This window comes from Phyllobates terribilis, unplaced genomic scaffold (genome assembly GCF_046119375.1).
Source record: "Phyllobates terribilis strain yellow unplaced genomic scaffold, ASM4611937v1 Scaffold_2__4_contigs__length_985480577, whole genome shotgun sequence".
NCBI lineage: Eukaryota > Metazoa > Chordata > Amphibia > Anura > Dendrobatidae > Phyllobates > Phyllobates terribilis.
This window is the reverse complement of record NW_027362762.1, coordinates 437934040-437956957: the sequence shown is the minus strand read 5'-3', so window position 1 is coordinate 437956957 and position 22918 is coordinate 437934040. Positions and strand designations below refer to the sequence as shown.

The following is a 22918-nucleotide window of genomic DNA, read 5'->3' as shown; positions in this document are numbered from 1 at the left end:
GGCCGGACATCTAAGTCCCACCTCCAAACCCACCTTACCCCTTTAGGGCCTGGGATATCCACTTTTTGGACCTGGAGCCCCGGAAAATCTGGGACGTATATTATTCCCATGTTGTACATTTATGATACCCACGTGTGCATATAATATAATAGAAAAATTGTTAGATTTTTTTTCAGAAACAGAAATGTGCCATTCTTGTCCATGTGCTATGTCTTATATTAGTTCAACACAATATACAACCCTGAAGTTGAGCAGCTGCTTCAAGACCAAGCTAATAGCTGCTACTAGGAAACTGCGGTCTAAATACATAGAACGTTTCTACCCTCCCCACATTTTTTTTAAAACAACATGTACCCACCTTGCAAAAGAATCCAACGCAATGCCTTATGCACACCTGGACACATAGCATACTGCGGAAGATACAGAGGCCCGCAAAAGGCATGTTTTAAGAAGGGCAGGTGGTCTGGTTCAAATTAAAATGGAGACTGACTGACAATGTATGGCTCATTGGACCTTTGCATAGATAGAACACTGTGCATGTCATATTGAACTAAGCAACTAAGGATGATGACCTCATAAAGAGCCATGTCTGCTTGACAGTCATTACACTGTTAAATTAGTCAGTCAAATATACAGGGATAAAACAGAGACAGCTTTGTAGAAAGATGAAGAGGGAATGTGTTTGTGCTTTCAACTACAGTGTGGCGGGATGTTTTTTTCTGTTTCTATGTATAAGCTTTGACTGAGCACTCCGCTTCTAGGCCACAGGCGGTTTTAATTATCCCACACACAAGCAGACTTATGTCTCTTAGAGAGGAGTTCACATTGATAGGGTCCTGGTATTTTGAGAAACACCTTAGCGTGGCTACCAGGTACACATGAATTGGTCAATTTATGTGTAACACCTCTTTAGGGCTACCACGGTACACTGGGTGTTATGGGGGGTCTCACCTCTCTAGGGCGCAGTGCCTCCACCCGAATCTTGATTGGAGCTCTCTCTCTGGTGACGCGCCCCCTGGGACATATTCCTTTTTGAGGGGAATACCCGGCACCGGATCAGATGGGGGGTTGTAGTCTCCGAGCGGCTGTGACCCGGTCCCGTGCCCAGGGCGTCAAGCTCAGGGTTATGTGGCAGTCTTTACTGATGTTATTAAAGTTCGTTGTGTCGACTACGCCACCCGTTGTGATGCGGTCACTGTGGCCGCCGCTGCAGCAGGGTCCGCTGAGGCTGATGGTGGATGCGCAGCTTGGTGGGATAACCCCCAACGGGAGGGGTATAGCCTCAGAGGGGACAGGCGCAGAGGATGGGGGTTGTGGTGGTGCGGTGCAGCCGGTAATGATGACAGACTCGGGTTGTGCAGTCAAGGGTCTTTACTTACTGCAGATGTTCCTGGTCACTCTAGCTCCAAGTGACCACCCGAGCCGTGCTGCGTCCACCAGGTCCTGGATCCGGCCAACCCCCAAACAAGTCCGGAGCGTGGCCCTGAGCTCTCCCTCTGTCCTTTCTTCAGCCGTCCCCACCAGTGATTCACCTAAATCCAGCTCCCTCGGGCCTTCTGTTGGGCAACCTTTGGCCTCAGGTTCCCTGACCCTCCATGTGGTGTGCCTTCAGGGTGAATGTAGTGGGTGACCGTGACAGACACTGCCCACGGTCTCCGGTCTCTGGCTGGGGAATGTCTTTACCCCCACCAGCTTGGGTTCCGGTACCCTTCTGCTGACTCCTCACCCGGTGTTCTTATTTGGGTTCTTGGGTCCCTTCTTTGTCCCCCCTCTGGGTCTTTCTGCACTCCACTCTCTCTCTCTTCAGGCTCAGGTCTGCTCTGCTCCCTTGCTGCAGGCTGACTTCCTCTGCAGCAGACTTGTTCTCTGCAGCTGACTGACAGGCTCCTCTGCGTCTGACCCTGATCTAAGTTGGTGCCCTCCTTATATATCCCTCTATGTGTGAGCTCAGGTGACCAGCACCCAATGAGCTCCTACCACTACCCAGACTGCTCCCCCTATCTGCCCCTACACTACATGGGATGTTCCTCCCCCCTCCCACTCCAGCCAGGAACAGGCTCGGTCGCACCTGCACATTTCTAAGTGGGAGTGCCGTCGGCCTGCTCCTCTGGAATGGGATGTATGTAGTGCATGCAGTCTATCTGAGCTCAGTTCCACACTCCTTCCTTACCCGGGAGTGGAATATCACACCTCTGGGTTGAGGTGCAATACCCCTGTAGCAGCCGAATCCTCAGGGTGCTACATTCCCCCCTGGTAAACCACAGCACGTCCTCGGGCTGCAAAGACAAAAACACCAAAACATACAAATTTTTATAAACATATAAAACATATAAAATATTATATATATATAACTTTTTCATATAGACATCATTATAACATTCTCGTCGTCTCTTTCTTTCTTCCTCCTCTGGTCACCGTGCAACTCGTGACCAGGTAAAGTGCGACAGTCTTTTGAAAAGCAGTTTCTCATAAAACCAGTAGGGGGCGCCTTAGGAAGCGCAACTATGTACAGGGAAGTTTTGGCCGTTCTCAGTCCCCGGCCAAGTAAAGGGAATGGGATGGCTGCTCACAGTCCTCAGCCTGGTTTGGGTAGGGGACACACAGATTAAACTGTTCACTGGTCCCAACGGGGACTAAACTGTAAAGCAGCCACGGTTACTTGTGTACCCCAACAGGTAACTATATACAGTCCTTTGTACTATTTCAGTCATAGTACCTTCTAGCCTTGAACCCGTCCGGGTCTTCTGGCTCCTCCTCCCTACACCGCAACTCCTCCTCTGTCAGGCGATGCACGTAGAGGGCGTAAGGTCCCTTGGCACACTTGTGCCGGGTGAACGTTACCTCGTCACCGACGTAGAGGTCACGGCCTTTGTGACCCTCTGGCAGGTGAGACTCGACATCCCGTCGGGTAACGAAGACGTCACCCATGGTGTTCCGGTCCTTTATGAAGCCCCACCCATGCTGCGCATTAAACTTTATTACCGTCCCGATGGTACGGGGACGATCTGCTGCACGGGGGTCCCTTCTGGTCCGACTCTTTTGCTCCGCGCTGCGGGTCTGGGCCCATTGCTCTCTGGCCCGCCTCTCCTCCCGCTCTCTCTTGAACTCTGCCAGCTGTTGACGGCAACACTCGGTACGCTCTGCTGCAGCTGCCCGAGTCTCTCCGGTGAACCCCATCAAATCTTCTCCCGTGGGGTCCCACACGAACTGGGCTTCCTCGAGTGGAGGCGAGACCCGAGTCACGGGCTTTGGAGCCGGGATCAGGGGCTCACACAAGGGCCCTAGTCTTTGCTGCCGCTCTAGCTCAGGGTACCCTTCGGGCCAGATGAAGGGCCGCCCGTCCGGCCATGTGAGCTGGCCGAAGAGGTCCTCCCCCAGGTGTGGCACCCTTGGTATTGCGGGCGCGGGCGCGGTGGTGATGGCGCCCGGGTTGCCCAGGCCTTGCGGCCAGGCCTGGGGCACCTGGAAGGTGAAGGGCACCGTTAGGACGGCGGCGCCCTGGGTTACCTGGCCTTGCGACCAGGCCGGAGGCTCCGCGGAGGTAGATGGCTCTGCTTTGGATGCGGCGCCCGGAAACGCTAGGCCCTGTGACCAGGCCGGAGGCTCTTCTTCCTGCGCCACGCTCCGGGTCACGACGCGTGACGTCACTGGGGTCGCGTCGGCGGCTTCCGGTCGGGGCCTAGTCGGTGGCGGTGTCATGGCGGTCTCGGGTACGGCAGGGGGACTTTCGGGCTCTGCGACGGGGAGCTGGGGCAGGTGGGTGGTCTTCCGGTATGGGGTATAGGCGTCCCCCTTACCTGCTGCCATACGTCTCGCTCCCTCTTCTGCGCCGTCTCCGGCCTTGGGTCCTCCCGCGTCATCCGCAGAGGTAGTCGGTGTCTTCTTCCAAGGGAGCGGGTTCCGTGGACGGATTCCAGCTTGCTGGGCCATCTCCCGGCCCCACTCCGCCAGGATCTCCCTCTGCACTCGGGCCATCCTTCCCGCGAGGCCCTCCAGGGCACTCCGCGCGCACTCCCGATCTCGGGGAAGCTGCGCCAGGATCTCCGCTAAGCCTAGCGGGGTTGTTGACTCCAGCAGGCTCCTGACCATCGGGTCGGTGCTGCTCTGCTCTGCTTCCGGCAGGCTCCTGGCCAGCGGGCCGGTGCTGCTCTGCTCTCCTCCTTCTTCCTTTTGCAGGCTCCTGGCCAGCGGGCCGGTGCTGCTCTGCTGCCGCTTCATTCCCGGGTCTACTCTTCCTCTCCTCGACTCCGGGTGCTCTCGCTCTGGACACCTTGCCTCCGGGTGCGCTCGTTCTAGACTGCTCCAAGCGACACCCATCTTTGCTCTTCTCTTTCGTCTCCTCCCCCTCCGAGGGCGGTCCCGGGGCAACTCGGTGACTGTCAGCTCCAGGGGTAGTTCTTTCACGCTGACAGACACCTCCAGCATCACAGTCTCTGTTGGTGGGGGCGGTTTCCACTTTTGGCGCCATTTTCTGTCCTGGCCCACGATGGGAGGTGGCCTCTTGCCCTCCTTTGGCACGCCCATAATGGCGTCCGCTGCTCTTCCAAGGCGGGAAATCTGCGGTTTTGGCGGGAAGCGTCGCCCAGTGGCGGGAAACTCTGCAGATGGCGGGAACAAGCTGGAAATGGCGGACAATCGGCGGGAAACGACTGGTGATGGAGTCCGATGGCGTGGACCCTCCGGAACCGGCAGGAGTCTTCTTTCTGAGGTAAACTTGCACTTTTCTTCAGGCACGCAGTACCCGGGTGTTGCGGGCACGTAATCCTGCCGACTACGCCAAAGTTGACGCGCCCCCTGGGACATATTCCTTTTTGAGGGGAATACCCGGCACCGGATCAGATGGGGGGTTGTAGTCTCCGAGCGGCTGTGACCCGGTCCCGTGCCCAGGGCGTCAAGCTCAGGGTTATGTGGCAGTCTTTACTGATGTTATTAAAGTTCGTTGTGTCGACTACGCCACCCGTTGTGATGCGGTCACTGTGGCCGCCGCTGCAGCAGGGTCCGCTGAGGCTGATGGTGGATGCGCAGCTTGGTGGGATAACCCCCAACGGGAGGGGTATAGCCTCAGAGGGGACAGGCGCAGAGGATGGGGGTTGTGGTGGTGCGGTGCAGCCGGTAATGATGACAGACTCGGGTTGTGCAGTCAAGGGTCTTTACTTACTGCAGATGTTCCTGGTCACTCTAGCTCCAAGTGACCACCCGAGCCGTGCTGCGTCCACCAGGTCCTGGATCCGGCCAACCCCCAAACAAGTCCGGAGCGTGGCCCTGAGCTCTCCCTCTGTCCTTTCTTCAGCCGTCCCCACCAGTGATTCACCTAAATCCAGCTCCCTCGGGCCTTCTGTTGGGCAACCTTTGGCCTCAGGTTCCCTGACCCTCCATGTGGTGTGCCTTCAGGGTGAATGTAGTGGGTGACCGTGACAGACACTGCCCACGGTCTCCGGTCTCTGGCTGGGGAATGTCTTTACCCCCACCAGCTTGGGTTCCGGTACCCTTCTGCTGACTCCTCACCCGGTGTTCTTATTTGGGTTCTTGGGTCCCTTCTTTGTCCCCCCTCTGGGTCTTTCTGCACTCCACTCTCTCTCTCTTCAGGCTCAGGTCTGCTCTGCTCCCTTGCTGCAGGCTGACTTCCTCTGCAGCAGACTTGTTCTCTGCAGCTGACTGACAGGCTCCTCTGCGTCTGACCCTGATCTAAGTTGGTGCCCTCCTTATATATCCCTCTATGTGTGAGCTCAGGTGACCAGCACCCAATGAGCTCCTACCACTACCCAGACTGCTCCCCCTATCTGCCCCTACACTACATGGGATGTTCCTCCCCCCTCCCACTCCAGCCAGGAACAGGCTCGGTCGCACCTGCACATTTCTAAGTGGGAGTGCCGTCGGCCTGCTCCTCTGGAATGGGATGTATGTAGTGCATGCAGTCTATCTGAGCTCAGTTCCACACTCCTTCCTTACCCGGGAGTGGAATATCACACCTCTGGGTTGAGGTGCAATACCCCTGTAGCAGCCGAATCCTCAGGGTGCTACACTGGGACTGCAGAAGGATGGTTATCTTCTGCCAGGGGCTGATTCGGGAAGCCCCTGCCACAGCTCAGTACACACACAGGGAACAGGAGTAAAACCGTTTAACAGGTTTATTACTATGCAGCAGAATTGAGGTGGGTGTAAAGGAATAACATACAATACAAGTAACGGTGCTCTATAAAAGTCATATACACATCACAATCTACTTCTACTCCGACCCTGCAAATATAACGTAGCAGGTTTTCCCTTTTTGTATTAACTCAGTCCAAACATTGGGGCCCAGTTGCCGCGGATGGTGGCGCGCAAATTAGAACCGTTGGTGCACTTAGATGAATATTAATGTCAATAGTCTGGGTTGTAGTGTACTCACTGTAAATAGCGCTGGTAGAACCACAAGTCTCAGAAGGGCACTCACTGTGTGTCTCAAACAGTCGGATGGTTCTCTGGACACCAGCTGGGGGCGGCAGGATTCAGGCCTTTATACGGTGGGAGTGCCGGCAGAACTCTCTGAGTCCTTGATGTAACTTGCTTCAGAGGGTGACAGGACCGCGCTCTCTCCAGCAGCGCGGGTATCTCAGAGGGGGCCGCCACACTCTGCAGCGTAGAGGAATGCAGATCCACACTGCTCCGTCTCTCACAGCAAGCTGCCACGCTCTTTTTCCTCTGAACTTTCACTTCCTGCAAAGCTCCCTCCCCCAAGTCCCTCCTCATCCAATCCACTCTCTCTCCTTCTATCCTTCCAGGCTGTGTCATCTGACTGAAACAAGGGTCCCTGGGAATTGTAGTCCACTGCAGCTCAGGGGAAAAACAGTTAATTTCTGTAGGTCCCTGTTTAACAGCAGCTGCAAAGCTCTTCTTACTGTCTGTAAGTTCCAGTATACTGGTAGCTGCCCTGATGGTTCCATGTGCAGGTGTTACATATGCGCTAAGATTTCTCATTTATTTTTATTTTCTAGAGCAGTAATGCTATTCAAATTTCATATATTTCATGTTCGCATACTTAGCGCTGCAGAGTGCTGCTTTATCATCAATTAATAGTTCACCATTTATTATTTTTATGTTCTATATAGGACTCTTAAAGGGGATATCAATAGTTTGAGAAAAAAAGAAGCTCCACTTGTTTTAGCATAACTTCTGGTTTTTGATTACAGGCTGCAAGCTGTGATGTGCACATGACCACTGCTGCCAATCAGTAAATATGGAATGTGACCATGGAGGCCATTGATAAGCAGCAACAGTCTTATGCCAATTGAGCATATCATTGTTGGCTACCTGTAAGCAAAGACTACCAGGCATCAACAAAATATATGTGCTCAGGCTTCTGGAATTGAAGAGGTGAAAGTACTGGGTGTTTGTATGTTTTTCTGTTTACTAGGACAGACTGTAGATCTCTTTCTCAAACTATTGGACAATCTCTTTAAGATGATACCATTGGATGCAAGTTGATTGCTCTAGGACCTGTTTATCTTGGGCCAGAGTTGTGAGTATGCGGACCAATAACAACTCTGCTTATGTGTATCACTTCCACATAGTCAGACCTGAGTAATACAAAAAGTAATCCTGAGGCTCGTGGCAATAATTGCACCGTCAATCCCTTTCCATTACTGCTGTTATCCATATACAGCTTGTGGAAACCCAGACACACTTTGGAATAATCCTGTAGTTTAATGGAACCAAATTTAAGATTGTTTTTTAACATACAGTATATTTAGTTAACTATTTCTCGTCTAACTAGGACTGTGTATTAGTTTAGATTATCCTGGATACAGAGTTCTAATGTCCAATTATTTTTGCCAGTAATAAGAAGGCTAAGCGATAAAGACTTATGAGCTGCCCTACAGCAATTGCAGATGAGTTATAGATCAATTTCTCTAATCAATTACACTGTTTCTTATTCCGAACCAATTTCATTCTTAAAGGGGTTATCTGGCCTTAAGCTACAAGACTGCAGTCACTCTATGTGATTGCCGACTTGTAAATCCTCACATCACGCACACTGCGCGCTGTGAAGTTTTTCCACTGCCGGCTCTGTGCACAGGCGGTCATGTGACCTCAACTATGTGATTTGCATACTCCCGGTCACGTTCCCACTAGACTGTTTCTGGCCTTGTTCAGTTGCATTGAGTGAGGCTGCGCCCATCTTGTTGAAATGTGACCGGGATTATGCATACCACATACTTGTGGTCACATGACCGTCCGCTCCCGATGCTGGCCCCAGAGACATAAAGTGACTGCAGACTTGTGACTTAAGACTGGACAACCCATTTAAAGTGTACTATTAAAAGGGATGTCAACTACTAGGACAACCCCTTCTCATTCCTCATGTTTGGCCCCATTAAAATAAAAACACTTATATTCACCTACCGTGGCATCGCTGTTCCAGTAGTGTCGGCACTCGTGTTCCTGGGGCTCACGTGAGGTTGTTATGACATCTGATCCCAATCAGCGCTGTCATCACGAGGGGACCTTTAAACAAATCAAACATCAAGAGGAAGTCAGAGAGCAGTCGTAGCCATGACATACTGTTAATGTTCAATACTTCTGAAGGCGGAGACAGTGAAGCCGGCGCTGATTGGGTACAGGGCTTGTGTGACATCACAACCTTATGTGAACCCCGGGAACATGAGTGCTGACATTGCTTTATCGGCGTCGGCACGGGAGGTGAGTATTGGTGTTTCTATTTTAACATGTCCACTACTTGGACAACCCCTTTAATTGTGATTAGTCAATTGAAAGTTGTGAATTCTACTAATACAGATGGACTTTTTTCTTCAGTTACAGTTTATGACTATCCGATTTTCTGTTTCTAGAACAGGCAGCAGTGATCCATACTGCATTGTGAAGATTGACGATGAGACAATTATCCGGTAAAACCCTTTTTATTTTCTCCTTTTCCATATGCATTTCTGCCTTTTCGCTCTTATCTAAAGAGACTTCATATTTGACATTTGCCAAATGTTCCAGACAATGTAAATGGCTGCCATGCAATTCTAACATTTGGCTTTTGCTATAATAGTATATTGTTCATAGTATAACAAGTGCTTCCAACTCCCCCGCTTGTGTCCACTTGGGATTAATAAAACAAGACACCGTTTATATGAGTCCTATTAGGAACATAACAAGAAAGTTATATATAGATGTTTTAATCCCCCAGCTGACAAAAATAGAAAAGGAACCTAGAAATGTCACAATGCTCTTCATTCTGCTTGCCTGAATCACAGAGGATTTCATACATGATATTGTGACAGTCTTGTTGCTGTGTCAGAATGTTGTAGAAACTATGGGATTAATGAGGAGATCGTAAAATGTCTAATGTGTAGACAGCATCCAATCGGTAGCCCAAGGCTAGGAAAAAGGATAGTCGGGGAATATGGCTACCTAGGACACAGCTGTTCAGATCATGCAGTAAGTGTATTCCCATAAAAGAAATGCTTGCTGCCAAGTAACACCACCAGATTCCAAGGACTAGGGCACCAATATTGCCAATTTACTGGACACTATGGTTAACGTTTCAAACAATGACAACCCAGAAATCTAGGTGACCACTGCAAGAAAAGTAGTCATTGCAGAGTTAATGTAGCACCCTGGGGGTTCGGTTGCTACAGAGGTATTGCATCTCTTCCAGACGTGCGATATCTCACTCTCAGGTAAGGATGGAGTGTGGACCAGGACCCCGACACCTGCATGCATTACACCACATGTCCGGGGGTCAGGGCGACCGATATGCTCCAAGTAGAGCACGACAGTCCCTGTCCCTGGCTGGAGTGGGGGGTGGGAACACCTAGTAAAAGGGGAACCCGGTAGTGCAGGAGCAGGGAGGAAACAGTTCCTGGGTACACCTAGAGAGAGGTACAAAAGGTGGGCACCATCTTAGTTCAAGGAGAAGTCGGTTCAGTGGAGTCAGAGAGAGGATGTGACAGAGCAGGACTCTGTGGAGCTCTGCTCCGGACTCGGGTCTAGCCTGTGAGACCCAGTCAGCACTGAAAGGAGGGAGAGAGAGTAGGGGAGAAGAGATGAAGAAGAGCGGAGGAGGCTCCAGGAACACTGAGGAAAGAAGGGACCCCAGGGGTGTGGACCGGCTGGTAGCCACCATACGCCCGCATCTACCTGAGTAGTGGGGTCAGGCCAAGGGGGAGACCGGTCCCCGAAACTAGTGGAGGCGGGGAACTACCCTCAACTAGAAACCGGAGGCTGTGACATTTTATATGGTACAGCCCCTTGCTACACCCGCTAGGAAGGCACCACATAGGGTCAGGGAAACTGGTGCCGAAGTTTACCCAGAGAAGGCCCGAGGCAGCCGGACAGAAGCGTGGTCACTGGTGGGGTATGACAGGCCAGAGGAAGGACACATGAAGGGGGTCCTGCGAAGCACTCCAAAATCATCTGGGAGTTGGCCGAGCCCCCTCACCTGGTGAACATGGTGCGACGCGGGAAGTTACAGCCGGCCGGAGTAATGTGGAATAACGAACTGTGAGTAAAGACCCTGGACTGCATTACAGAAACTCTGAGTCATTAATCCCCCGCACCATCACCTCCATCATTCACCTACACTGCCCTGGGGCTACACTCTTCCCGTGGGGAGTTATACCATCCCTGTGCTGCTCACCAACATCAGCCCCAGCGGTCTGCCCTGCAGCGGCGGTTCATCCTGACCGCAATCCACGGGTGGCGTAGTCGGACATTTGAAAATAATGAAAACCATATCAATAGACTGCCACTGGTTTGACCACCATGAGCCACGGGACCGGGTCATCGCCACGGTGACTACAACCCCCAGCATCCCACCAAAGGCCCGGTTCCGGGTTCCCCACGCGGCCCAGGGGGCGAGTCATTAAATAACGTAACTCCACTGATTGTAATAGTCCAGGAGCAGTCACTAACTACAGAGGGTACATGCAAAAAAAAAAAAGGTTTGTGATACTTATGGTAGGTCCACCTGACTTAAACGAGCTGTAATATTATACTATATACGTCACTAAAACGCAGCTGTGCAAAGAAGTACAAAAAATGCAGCTCCACTCTGTGCGTGTGAAGATGTGCACAAATATTGAATATGCATTAATTCACTTAAATTGTATTACTGCTACATTTACAGTAAATTTAAATGTGTGGCTCCTAACACCTATTTTAATCAAATTGTGTGTGCCCATCAGCCCTGAACATTTATGTCCTGAGTTCATTTTTTGGGCCTAGGCACAGGAGAGTTCAGTCTGTTCAGTGTAGCCTCCCATGAAGTCACCTTGTCTGTGCCAATGGGCTCACAAATTTTGATCTAAATATGTACAGTTATAGTTAATATAGATGAGCGAATCGATTCACAGGACACTGGTCAGTATTCTGTGGCCACTGAAGGGTAGCCCCCGACACACACACACCTGCCAACATCTGTGGCTCCTCTTTTGATTGCCTGGGCTGACGCAATGTCATCTTTGCATTGTGATGCGCCTACAGCTTCGCGCCAGGCCGACTAACCAGAAGAGGAGCCACACATGCTGGCAATTAGGAGACTGCCGTGAAATACTGACATAGCTACTGGGCCAGGGTAATACCAATTTATTCACTCTTTTTTAATAGATAATCTAGAAGCGAAATATTTCAAAATAATCCATATATTCAATGTTTGTGTATTTCCTAACGCTCCAAGGCTGCTTTTTGTGTTTGCTTGTCTTGCATTTCTGTCACATGTATGGAGGTATTTCACTCTTGGGAGGTGCAGATTATGATTTTTGTCATTGTCACAGTAGCTTACCTGACTATAACTACTTGTGATGTCACAGCTGATTATCTGAGTGATTACATACAGTGAGGGAAAAAAGTATTTGATATACTGCAGATTTTGAAGTTTTCCCACCTACAAAGAATGGAGAGGTTTGTAATTTGTATGGAAGGTACACTACAAACTGTGAGAGATAGAATCTAAAAAGAAAATCCAGAAAATCACATTGTATGATTTTAACCCCTTTCTGACATGGGGCGTATTAATATGTATCTCTGCCTTGGGCCTATTGGACCAGATATGTAATAATACGCCCTGGCGATTGCGCCCACACACAGGCTGTGCAGGCACGATCGCCGCCGGGTGTCAGCTGATTGTCACAGTCAAAGTCGATTGCAGCATTCCGGGAGCAAGGGGAGGTAAGCGCCGTTACTTACCTCTTCTCCGTCGTCCCGCGCTGTCTCTGCCGGGTTCCGGTGGTTGTCATTGTAACCCGATGTCGTCATGACGACATCCAGGTCACCAGACAGCAGAAAGTTACTTTGATCATGCGCAGTGCACGATCAAAGTAACTTCTGACTGTGCAGTTCAGACAGGCTGTATAGCACAGGGGTACTGCTGCATCTCTATGCTATACAGGTGATCAGACTGCAAAAAGTGAAAGTCCCATAGTGGGACAAGGTGTAAAAGTTAAAAAAGTGTCAGAAAGTGAAAAAAAAAATTTAAATATAAAAAAAAAAGAAAAAAAAAGAATCCCCAGCAAAAAATAAAAATATGGTGTACCCATGAATAAATATTATTCTGAAAAAAAAACAAAAAAAACACATATTTGGTATTTGGTTATTATAAAAAAAACAAAACACATATTTGGTATCGTCGTGTCCGGAACGACCTGACCTATAAAACTGTCCCACTAGTTAACCCCTTTAGTGAACACGGTAAAAAAATAAATAAAAAACAAAGTAAAAAATGATGCTTTTTTCATCATACAGCCAAACAAAAAATGGAATAAAGAGCGATCAAAAAGATGAATGTAAATAAAAATAGTACCGCTGAAAATGTCATCTTGTCCCGCAAAAAAACAAGCCGCCATACAGCTCCATCAGCCGAAAAATAAAAAAGTTATAGCTCTCAGAATAAAGTGATGCAAAAAAAATTATTTAATCTAGAAAATTTGTATAAATGTACTGACCCGAAAAATAAAGCTACCTTATCAATTTTACCACACGTGGAACTGCATTAAAAAAAAAAACAATTCCTGAATTGTTGGTTTTTGTTTATTCTGCCTCTCAAAAATCAGAATAGAAAGCGATCAAAAAATGTCACGTGCCTGAAAATGGGACCAATAAAAACGTTAACTTGTCCGGCAAAAAACAAGTCATCACATGACTCTGTCAGCTGAAATATGGAAAAAGTATAGGTCTCAAAATATGGAGATGCAAAAACTAGTCTTTGAAAAAAAAAAAAAGCGTCTTTTAGTGTGTGACAGCTGTCAGTCATAAAAATCCGATTTGAATCTGGCATCGCTGTAATCGCACCGACGCGAAGAATAAAGTCATCTAATAACTTATACCGGACAAGAAACCCGCATAAAAAATAAACTCAAGGGTTAGGGTTGTGTTAGGGTTGGGATTTTTTCAAAAGTAAAGAAAAAAAAAATGATGATATGGCGACTAGTGTTCAGCGCAAGTGCTCGCTACTTGAGTTTGCATCGGGTGCTCGAGTATGCACTGAGTATCGCGGGTGCATGAGTGACATGCTCGAATCTCCATCCCATAAGCTTCACGGCCAAAAAAACTTTGCTGGGATTGCCTGCCAGGGTGTCTAATAACCATGAAACATGCGGGTGGGGACTCAATCATGTCACTCGAGCACCAGCGGTACATGGTGCATGCCTTAGTACCCGATGCAAACTCAAGTAGCGAGCGCTTGCGCTCAAGACTAATGACAACTTATTCAATATGATTACCTAATGTTATCAAATTCTGTGTCGTACCTCTGGGTTCAAAATGTTCACTATACCCCTTGATAAAATCCTTGAAGGGTATAGTTTCCAAAATGGGGTCACTTATGGGGGGGTTTCCACTATTTAAGTGCATCAGGGGCTCTTCAAACACGACATGGCGTCCGCTCTCAATTCCAGCCAATTTTGCATTCAAAAAGTCACACAGTGCCCCTTCCCTTCTGAACCTTGCCATGCGCCCAAACACTGTATTTTTCCCACATATGGGGTATCGGTGTACTCAAGAGAAATTGCACAAAAGTTTTTGGGGTCCATTTTCTCCTCTTACTGTTGTGAAAATAAAAAATTTGGGGCTAAAACATAATTTTTGTGGAAAAAGTTTGATTTTTTTATTTTCACGGCTCGATGTTATAAACTTCTGTGAAGCACCTGGGACTTCAGGGTGCTCACCACACATCTAGATATGTTCCCTGAGGGGTCTAGTTTCCAAAATGGTGTCACTTGTGGGGGGTTCCACTGTTTCGGCACATCAGGGGCTCTCCAAATTCAACATGGCATCCGCTAATTATTCAAGCAAATGTTTCATTCAAAAAGTCAAATGGTGCTCCTTCCCTTCCGAACCCTGCCATGCGCCCAAACAGTGTTTTCCTCCCACATATGGGGTATCGGCTTAGGAGAAATTGCACAACAAATGATATGGCGCAATTTCTCCTGTTACCCTTCTGAAAATGCAAAATTGGGGGCTGAGAAAAATTTTTGTGGGAAAAATGTAAAAAATGTATTTTTACGGCTCAATGTTATAAACTTCTGTGAAGCACCTGGGGGTGCAAGGTGTTCACCACACATCTAGATAAGTTCCCTGAGGGGTATAGTTTCCAAACTGGTGTCATCTGTGGGTAGTTTTCACTGTTTAGCCACAACTCTCCAAACGCAACATGACGTACGCTAATTATTCAAGCAAATTTTGCATTCAAAAAGTCAAATGGCGCTTCCCTTCCGAGCCCTGCCGTGCGCCCAAACAGTGGTTTATCCTCACACATATGGGGTATTGATGTGCTCAGGAGAATTTTCACAACAAATTTTAGGGTCCATTTTATCCTGTTACCCCTGCGAAAGTAAAAAAAATTGGGTCTAAAGTAAAATTTTTGTGAAAAAAGTTAACTGTTCATTTTTTTCTTCCACATTCCAAAAATTCATGTGAAGCACCTGAAGGGTTAATAAACTTCTTGAATGTGGTTTTGAGCAGCTTGAGGGGTGCAGTTTTTAGAATGGTGTCACTTTTGGGTATTTTCTGTCATAAAGGCCCCTCAAAGTCACTTCAAATGTGATGTGGTCCCTAAAAAAAATGGTTTTGTAAATTTTGTTGTAAAAATGAGAAATCGCTGGTCAACTTTTAACCCTTATAGCTTCCTAACAAAAAAAAAATTTGGTTTCAAAATTGTGCTGATGTAAAGTAGACATGTGGGAAATGCTATTTATTAACTATTTTGTGTAACATATCTCTCTGATTTAAGGGCATGAAAATTCAAAGTTTGAAAATTGCTAAATTTTTGCCAAATTTCCGATTTTTTCACAAATAAACGCAAGTCATATCGAACAAATGTTACCACTATCATGAAGTACAATATGTCACGAAAAAACAATCTCAGAATCAGCGGGATCCGTTGAAGCGTTCCAGAGATATTACCTCATAAAGTGACAGTGGTCAGAATTGTAAAAATTGGCCTGGTCATTAACGTGCAAACCACCCTCGGGGGTAAAGGGGTTAAATAATTAAATTGAATGTTATTGCATGAAATAATATTTGATCACCTACCAAGCAGCATGAATTCTGGCTCTCACAGACCTGTTAGTTTTAATTTATTTTTATGTAAAAATCATTCAATGTGATTTCCTGGATTTTTTTAGATTCTGTCTCTCACAGGTGAAGTGTCCCTACGATGAAAATTACAGACCTCTTCATTCTTTGTAGGTGGGAAAACTTGCAAAATCGGCAGTGTATTAAATACTTATTTTCCCCACTGTAGGCTATGTTCACACACGTTGTGTTTTGCTGCGTATTTTGCAGCAGATTTTTATGCAAATTTTCAGCTGCGTCTTGCAGTACCAGAAAAGTCTATGAGAAACCAGAAGTCTCTGTTCACACATGTTGCTTTTTGTTTGGTGCGTATTTTCTGCCTTGCTTGCGTATTTGGAAAATACAGCATGTCACTTCTTTCAGAGTTTCTGCAGCAGAAAATGCACCTGTGTTTTTGCTGCGTCTTTGCTGCTTTTTTCACCCATATGAAGTAATGGGTGGTCAAAAATATGCAACAAACACTCAGCAATTGCGCGTGTTTTTTACGCAGCTGTTTTCCTGCCACAGAAAAGTTTGCAGCAGATTTGTAACAGAAAAATGCCACAACATGTGTGCACATAGCCTATGTGGTATCAAAGCATGTTAACTGTTGGAAATCCACTAGTCACTTGTTTTAGTTCCGTTTAAAGGAAATCTATCACCTCCTGGTAGTTATCAGACCTCTACTATGGACATACAAAAAAGTAAATCTATACATACCTGTATGGCCCATAGCAGAGGTCTGATTGCAGAGAAAAGTGTTTTAATCCATTCTATTTTGTACAGGCTTGGCATCCAGGGGACGCCAAGAAACCCCGCCCATATGTTTATTATTCCCCCTGAATCCCCGCCTATGTGCCTAATTATCATATTCCCCCCCTCCCCTGCACGTCACAGGGCTCTGTGCACTGTTCTCCTTCTCTTGCCGGGCATGTGCTCACATAGAGCGCTTTGCTTCATCCCGGCCCCGTCTGCCTGTGCTCTGTCCCGCAGGTTTCTATTTCGCAGGCGCTGGGAAGTGACAGTGACTCCCCGGCGCCTACGCAATAGAAACCTGCGGCGCAGAGCACAGACAGACAGGGCTGGGATGAAGCAAAGCGCGCTCTATGTGAGTGGTGCATTGCACATGTGTAGCGCCCTGAGGGTTCGGTTGCTACAGGGGTATTGCACCTCAACCAGAGGTGTGATATTCCACTCCCAGGTAAGGATGGAGTGTGGACCAGGGCTCAGATAGCTGCATACACACACTCACCCAATTTCCGGGGGACAGCTCGACGGTGCTCCCATTTATATATATGCAGGCACAACTGACCATGTCCCTGGCTGGAGTGGGGAGGGGGAGAGAACCCTGTGATGTAGGAGCAGAAGGGGGACGGTTTCTTGAGCATAGGAAGGAGCTCATTGGTTGCAGGTCACCTGAGCTCAGACACAGTGAAGCAGATAAAAGGTGGGGGCCATCTTAGGAGAGGAGTGAGTTGAGAGAGAGAAGGAGTTCAGCCACAGAGGGCTGACAGGGAGCTGTGGCTCAGCCTGAGCTCAGCTCCACGAGGCAGGCCTAGGGTGAAGGCCGGAGCCTGAAGGCAGAAGAGGAGAAGGAGAAGGAAGGAAGAAAGGTGGAGAGAAAGAGGAGTAGAAAGGCTCCAGAAACAAGAAGGCAGAAGGGACCCTAAGAACCCACGAGATAACGGGTGAAGGGTCAGGCAGAATAAGGGTACCGGATTCCCAAGTTGGTGGTGGTAAGTTATCCCGTAGCCAAAGACCGGAGGTCGTGATCATCTATTGGTGCGACCCCCTGCTACACCCACTAGGAAAGCACCACATAGGGTCAGGGAAACCGGCGACAGGTTTCACCAAGAGAAGGCCCGAGGCAGCTGGACAGAAGTGTGGTCACTGGTGGGGCACGAGAGGCCAGAGAAAGGACAGAAGGGGGTCCTGTGCCATACTCCTGAATTGCCTGGGGGTTGACCGAGCTCCTCACCTGGTGGACGCAGCACGGCTTGGGCAGTCATTCCCTGCAGAAGTGACTCGGATAACAACTGTGAGTAAAAGACCCTGGACTGCATCACTGACTCTGTGTGATTTATGCTGCGCCTGCACCATCACCCCCAGCATCCACCTACACTGCCCTGAGGCTACACTCTTCCCGTGGGGAGTTATACTATCTCAGCTGCACACGACATCAGCCTCAGCGGTCTGCCTTGCAGCGGCGGTCCTCCCTGACCGCAATCCACGGGTGGCGTAGTCGGACATCCAAAAACACTGATAAATAGACTGCCGCCATTTGGTCTGACCACCCTGAGCCACGGGATCGGGTTGCCACTACTACCCCCAACATTGCACTGAAGCCCGGTTCTGGGTGCCCCACGGCCCAGGGGGCGAGTCAGGTTTTGGCGTAGTCGGCAGGATTGTGACCAACCCGCCACAAACGGGTATTGCGTGCCTGAAAAAGACTTTATACTTACCTGAGTGAAGTTTCCTGCCATTCGGAGCCGTTTCCCGCCATCTTCAGCCGTTTTCCCACCATCGGACGCCATCTTCGGGACGCCGCGCGGGAAGAAGAGGGGCGTGGGCATCAAAAACGCGCGAAGTCCGAAGCCCCGCCCCACTCGCTGATGCCACACAAGGTCCTGGAAGGAGCCCAGCGAGCGCTGACGTCAGCAGCACGCGACGCCAGGTCCTCAACGCAGACCATCGCCAGCGGAGCCGCGGCCTACAGAAGAGGATCGCCGGAAGGTAGGCCACGGTTAACCAGGGGGGAATAAGACATCAGGAATGGAGGACAAGATGGCGGACCGGCAGCAGACTAAGCTGCCCAGCATCGGCAGTGCCCCAGCCGTCGCGGGCCCCGACCAGTGCCAGGAGAAGACGCGTGACACAGGAGCGGTCGCGGGAGCAGGTAAGAGGAGTCTCCCTGTCCCGGACGCTGCCAGCATCAGCCTGCTCCCGGGCTCCCTGGTGGAGCCGCCGATCCCGGGCGTCATCAACAGCGGCCCTCTCGAGGCCCGGTCGCAAGGCCTGATCTCCCCAGGCGCCTCCCAACCGCGTGCGCCCCCGGTCCCGAAGCCACCACCCCTTGGGACTGACCTGTACAGCCAGCTCACCGAACCCGGTTATCCAGAGGACCCGGACGGGACTGAAGAATATGATGAGGAGGAAGAAGGTGCGCAGGGAGGACACTGCTACTGAGGAGTGGCAGCGTACCAATGTACATAGTTGCCCGTTAGGGTGAAGGAACTGTTGCAGAGAGTTACCCGGTATCGGGTCAGTTAAAACCGGCTGAGGACTGGGAGCAGCCAAAGTAATGAACTATCCGGCCGAGGACTGGGAGCGGTCAATCTTGTACATAATTGCACTTCTTAAAGTGCCCCCTACTGGTTTTATAGGAGACTACCACAACAACTGACCTCAGAACAAAAACCCGTTAGAGGTGGCAGAAGACGAGGTCCAGCAGCTGGATAGGCTGCGCCCTGCAGCCACCCCAGGGCCTACGTTGAGGGTTTACGAGCGAGTCCCTCATGTTTGAAAGTTTGCTGAAGTTTTGCACCTTATTGAAAAAATGGACACCTGGTCGCAAGTTGCACAGTGGCCAGTGAAGAAGAGAATTTACTGAAAAAAAAATAAAAATGTTTTACCTGAAAAGTTTTATATGCTGCTAAAAGAGTTACATAATAGTGAAAATGTTGTTGGTAAAAGAAGTTCCGGTAATATTAAAAATGCCTTATAATGTCTAGTAAAGAAAAGTGTTGGAAAAGAGAAAGTGTTTCCCATAAAGGGAGTTGCATAATGTCGGCCGTTTTCTAATGTAAAAAGTTTTGAGAAAGTTTTGCATGTCTTGCATGTTTTTGAATTGTCTTTTGCTCTGTTCCAGCCCGAGGACGTGCTGTGGTTTACCAGGGGGGAATGTAGCGCCCCGAGGGTTCGGTTGCTACAGGGGTATTGCACCTCAACCAGAGGTGTGATATTCCACTCCCAGGTAAGGATGGAGTGTGGACCAGGGCTCAGATAGCTGCATACACACACTCACCCCATTTCCGGGGGACAGCTCGACAGTGCTCCCATTTATATATATGCAGGCACAACTGACCATGTCCCTGGCTGGAGTGGGGAGGGGGGGAGAGAACCCTGTGATGTAGGAGCAGAAGGGGGACGGTTTCTGGAGCATAGGAAGGAGCTCATTGGTTGCAGGTCACCTGAGCTCTGACACAGAGAAACAGATAAAAGGTGGGGGCCATCTTAGGAGAGGAGTGAGTTGAGAGAGAGAAGGAGTTCAGCCAGAGAGGGCTGACAGGGAGCTGTGGCTCAGCCTGAGCTCAGCTCCACGAGGCAGGCCTAGGGTGAAGGCCGGAGCCTGAAAGGAGAAGAGGAGAAGGAGAAGGAAGGAAGAAAGGTGGAGAGAAAGAGGAGTAGAAAGGCTCCAGAAACAAGAAGGCAGAAGGGACCCTAAGAACCCACGAGATAACGGGTGAAGGGTCAGGCAGAATAAGGGTACCGGATTCCCAAGTTGGTGGAGGTAAATTATCCCTTAGCCAAAGACCGGAGGTCGTGATCATCTATTGGTGCGACCCCCTGCTACACCCACTAGGAAGGCACCACATAGGGTCAGGGAAACCGGCGACAGGTTTCACCAAGAGAAGGCCCGAGGCAGCTGGACAGAAGTGTGGTTACTGGTGGGGCACGAGAGGCCAGAGAAAGGACAGAAGGGGGTCCTGTGCCATACTCCTGAATTGCCTGGGGGTTGACCGAGCTCCTCACCTGGTGGACGCAGCACGGCTTGGGCAGTCATTCGATGCAGAAGTGACTCGGATAACAATTGTAAGTAAAAGACCCTGGACTGCATCACTGACTCTGTGTGATTTATGCTGCGCCTGCACCATCACCCCCAGCATCCACCTACACTGCCCTGAGGCCACACTCTTCCCGTGGGGAGTTATACTATCTCAGCTGCACACGACATCAGCCTCAGCGGTCTGCCTTGCAGCGGCGGTCCTCCCTGACCGCAATCCACGGGTGGCATAGTCGGACTTCCAAAAACACTGATAAATAGACTGCCGCCATTTGGTCTGACCACCCTGAGCCACGGGATCGGGTTGCCACTACTACCCCCAACATTGCACTGAAGCCCGGTTCCGGGTGCCCCACGGCCCAGGGGGCGAGTCACATGCCTGGGAAGCAAGGAAGCACAGAGTGGGGGAATATGATAATTAAGCATATAGGTGGGGATTTGGGGGAATAATAAGCACATAGGTGGAGATTACTTGGCGTCCCCAGGACGCCAAGCCTGTACAAAATAGAACTGATTAAAGCGCTTTTCTCTCATCAAACCTCTACTGTGGGCCATACAGGTAAGTATAGATTTACTTTTCTATACCCTGTATAGAAGACCTCTATACTATAGGCCATAGTAGATGTCTGATATCTCCCAGGGGGTGACAGATTCCCTTTAACACTCTTGTAGTGACATAAGATGATTGTTTACCCCACTGCAGCTGCACAGGGCCGCAGGAGATAAAGGGTCCTACTTCCACTTCCGAAGCAGCAAGCAGTTTCTGTCACAGACGCATAATGGGAGCATTATAATGAGCTATTGGACTACAAAGGGCCCATATACTTTCCTTACACAGCGGTTTCTGTTAGCATCCACTCCTGTATTATCAAGGAACCTCAACTGACTGAAACCTGCTTGTGATGGTTGAGAGTTCAGCTGACTAAAATCCCTGCCATGACACAACTTATGGGAGTATTTGTCACAAAAGCATACCTGATTGAAACTGTGAACTTGTGGCTGATGTGCTGCCTCCATTAAAGGGGTTGTCCAGTCTTCTGATAAAAGTCTGCAGTCCCTCTAGTGCAGTCTTCTGAATCCTTACAGTGTGCATCTCACATCATCACATAGACCGACTGGAAGACTTTAACTACATACTGAAATACTGTGGAATGGCAGTATATAGTATAAGCATATCAAATGATCTCAGATTCCAGTCCCCCAAGAAGACGAAAAAATGTTTTAACTCCTTCACGATGGGGCCAATTTCCATTTTTGCGTTTTTGTATTTTCCTCCCCTTCTTCCCAGAGCCATAACTGTTTTATTTTTCTGTCCACATAAACGAAGGCTTGTTTTTTGTGGGACAAGTTGTACTTTTGAATGACATCATTCATTTTACCACGTAGTATACTGGAAAACTGAAAAAAAAATTCCAAGTGGAATAAATTGTGAAAAATAAATGCAATTTTGACTTTTTTGGGGGGAATTGTTTTTAAGGTGTACATTTTGTGGTGAAAATAGCCTTGTAAAATGATTCTGCTCATCAGTACGATTACAGTGATACCAAACATGTCCAGATTTTTTTTATTATTTTAATGGTGAAAAAAAAATCAGAAGTTTGCAAATACAGTGGGTATGGAAAGTATTCAGACCCCTTTAAATTTTTCACTCTTTGTTTCACTGCAGCCATTTGGTAAATTCTAAAAAGTTCTTGTTTTCTCATTAAAGTGCACTCTGCACCCCTTCTTGACTGAAAAAAAAAGAAATGTAGAAATTTTTGCAAATTTATTAAAAAAGAAAAACTGAAATATCACATGGACGTAAGTATTCAGACCCTTTGCTCAGACACTCAGATTTAAGTCACATGCTATCCATTTCCTTGTGATCCTCCTTGAGATGGTTCTCCTTCATTGGAGTCCAGCTGTGTTTAATTAAACTGATAGGACTTGATTTGGAAAGGCACACACCTGTCTATATAAGACCTCACAGCCCAAGTGCATGTCAGAGCAAATGAGAATCATGAGCTCAAAGGAACTGCCCAAGGAGTTCAGAGACAGAATTGTGACAAGGCACAGATCTGGCCAAGGTTACAAAAGAATTTCTGCATTACTCAAGGTTCCTAAGAGCACAGTGGCCTCCATAATCCTTAAATGGAAGAAGTTTGGGACCACCAGAAGTCTTCCTAGACCTGGCCGTCCAGCCAAACTGAGCAATCGTGGGAGAAGAGCCTTGGTGAGAGAGGTAAAGAAGAACCCCAAGATCACTGTGGCTGAGCTCCAGAGATGCAGTAGGGAGATGGGAGAAAGTTCCACAAAGTCAACTATCACTGCATCCCTCCACCAGTCGGTGGCCTGACGGAAGCCTCTCCTCAGTGCAAGACATATCAAAGTCCGCATAAAGTTTGCTCAAAAACATATGAAGGTTCCCAGACTATGAGAAATAAGATTCTCTGGTCTGATGAGACGAAGATAGAACTTTTTGGTGATAATTCTAAGCGGTATGTGTGGAGAAAACCAGACACTGCTCATCACCTGCCCAATACAATCCCAACAGTGAAACATGGTGGTGGCAGCATCATGCTATAGCGGTGTTTTTCAGCTGCAGGGACAGGACGACTGGTT

At 48.7% G+C, this 22918-nt stretch overlaps 1 protein-coding gene across 1 annotated transcript in view; it reads left to right on the top strand.

Moving 5' to 3' along the window:
- Window positions 1-22918, top strand: part of LOC141214196 (ras GTPase-activating protein 4-like) — a 274525-nt gene that overhangs the window by 135179 nt on the left and 116428 nt on the right. The window contains exon 2 of the mRNA XM_073665419.1: window positions 8829-8885. Within this exon, the coding sequence (XP_073521520.1) occupies window positions 8829-8885 (57 nt within the window). The remainder of the gene's footprint in view (window positions 1-8828; window positions 8886-22918) is intronic.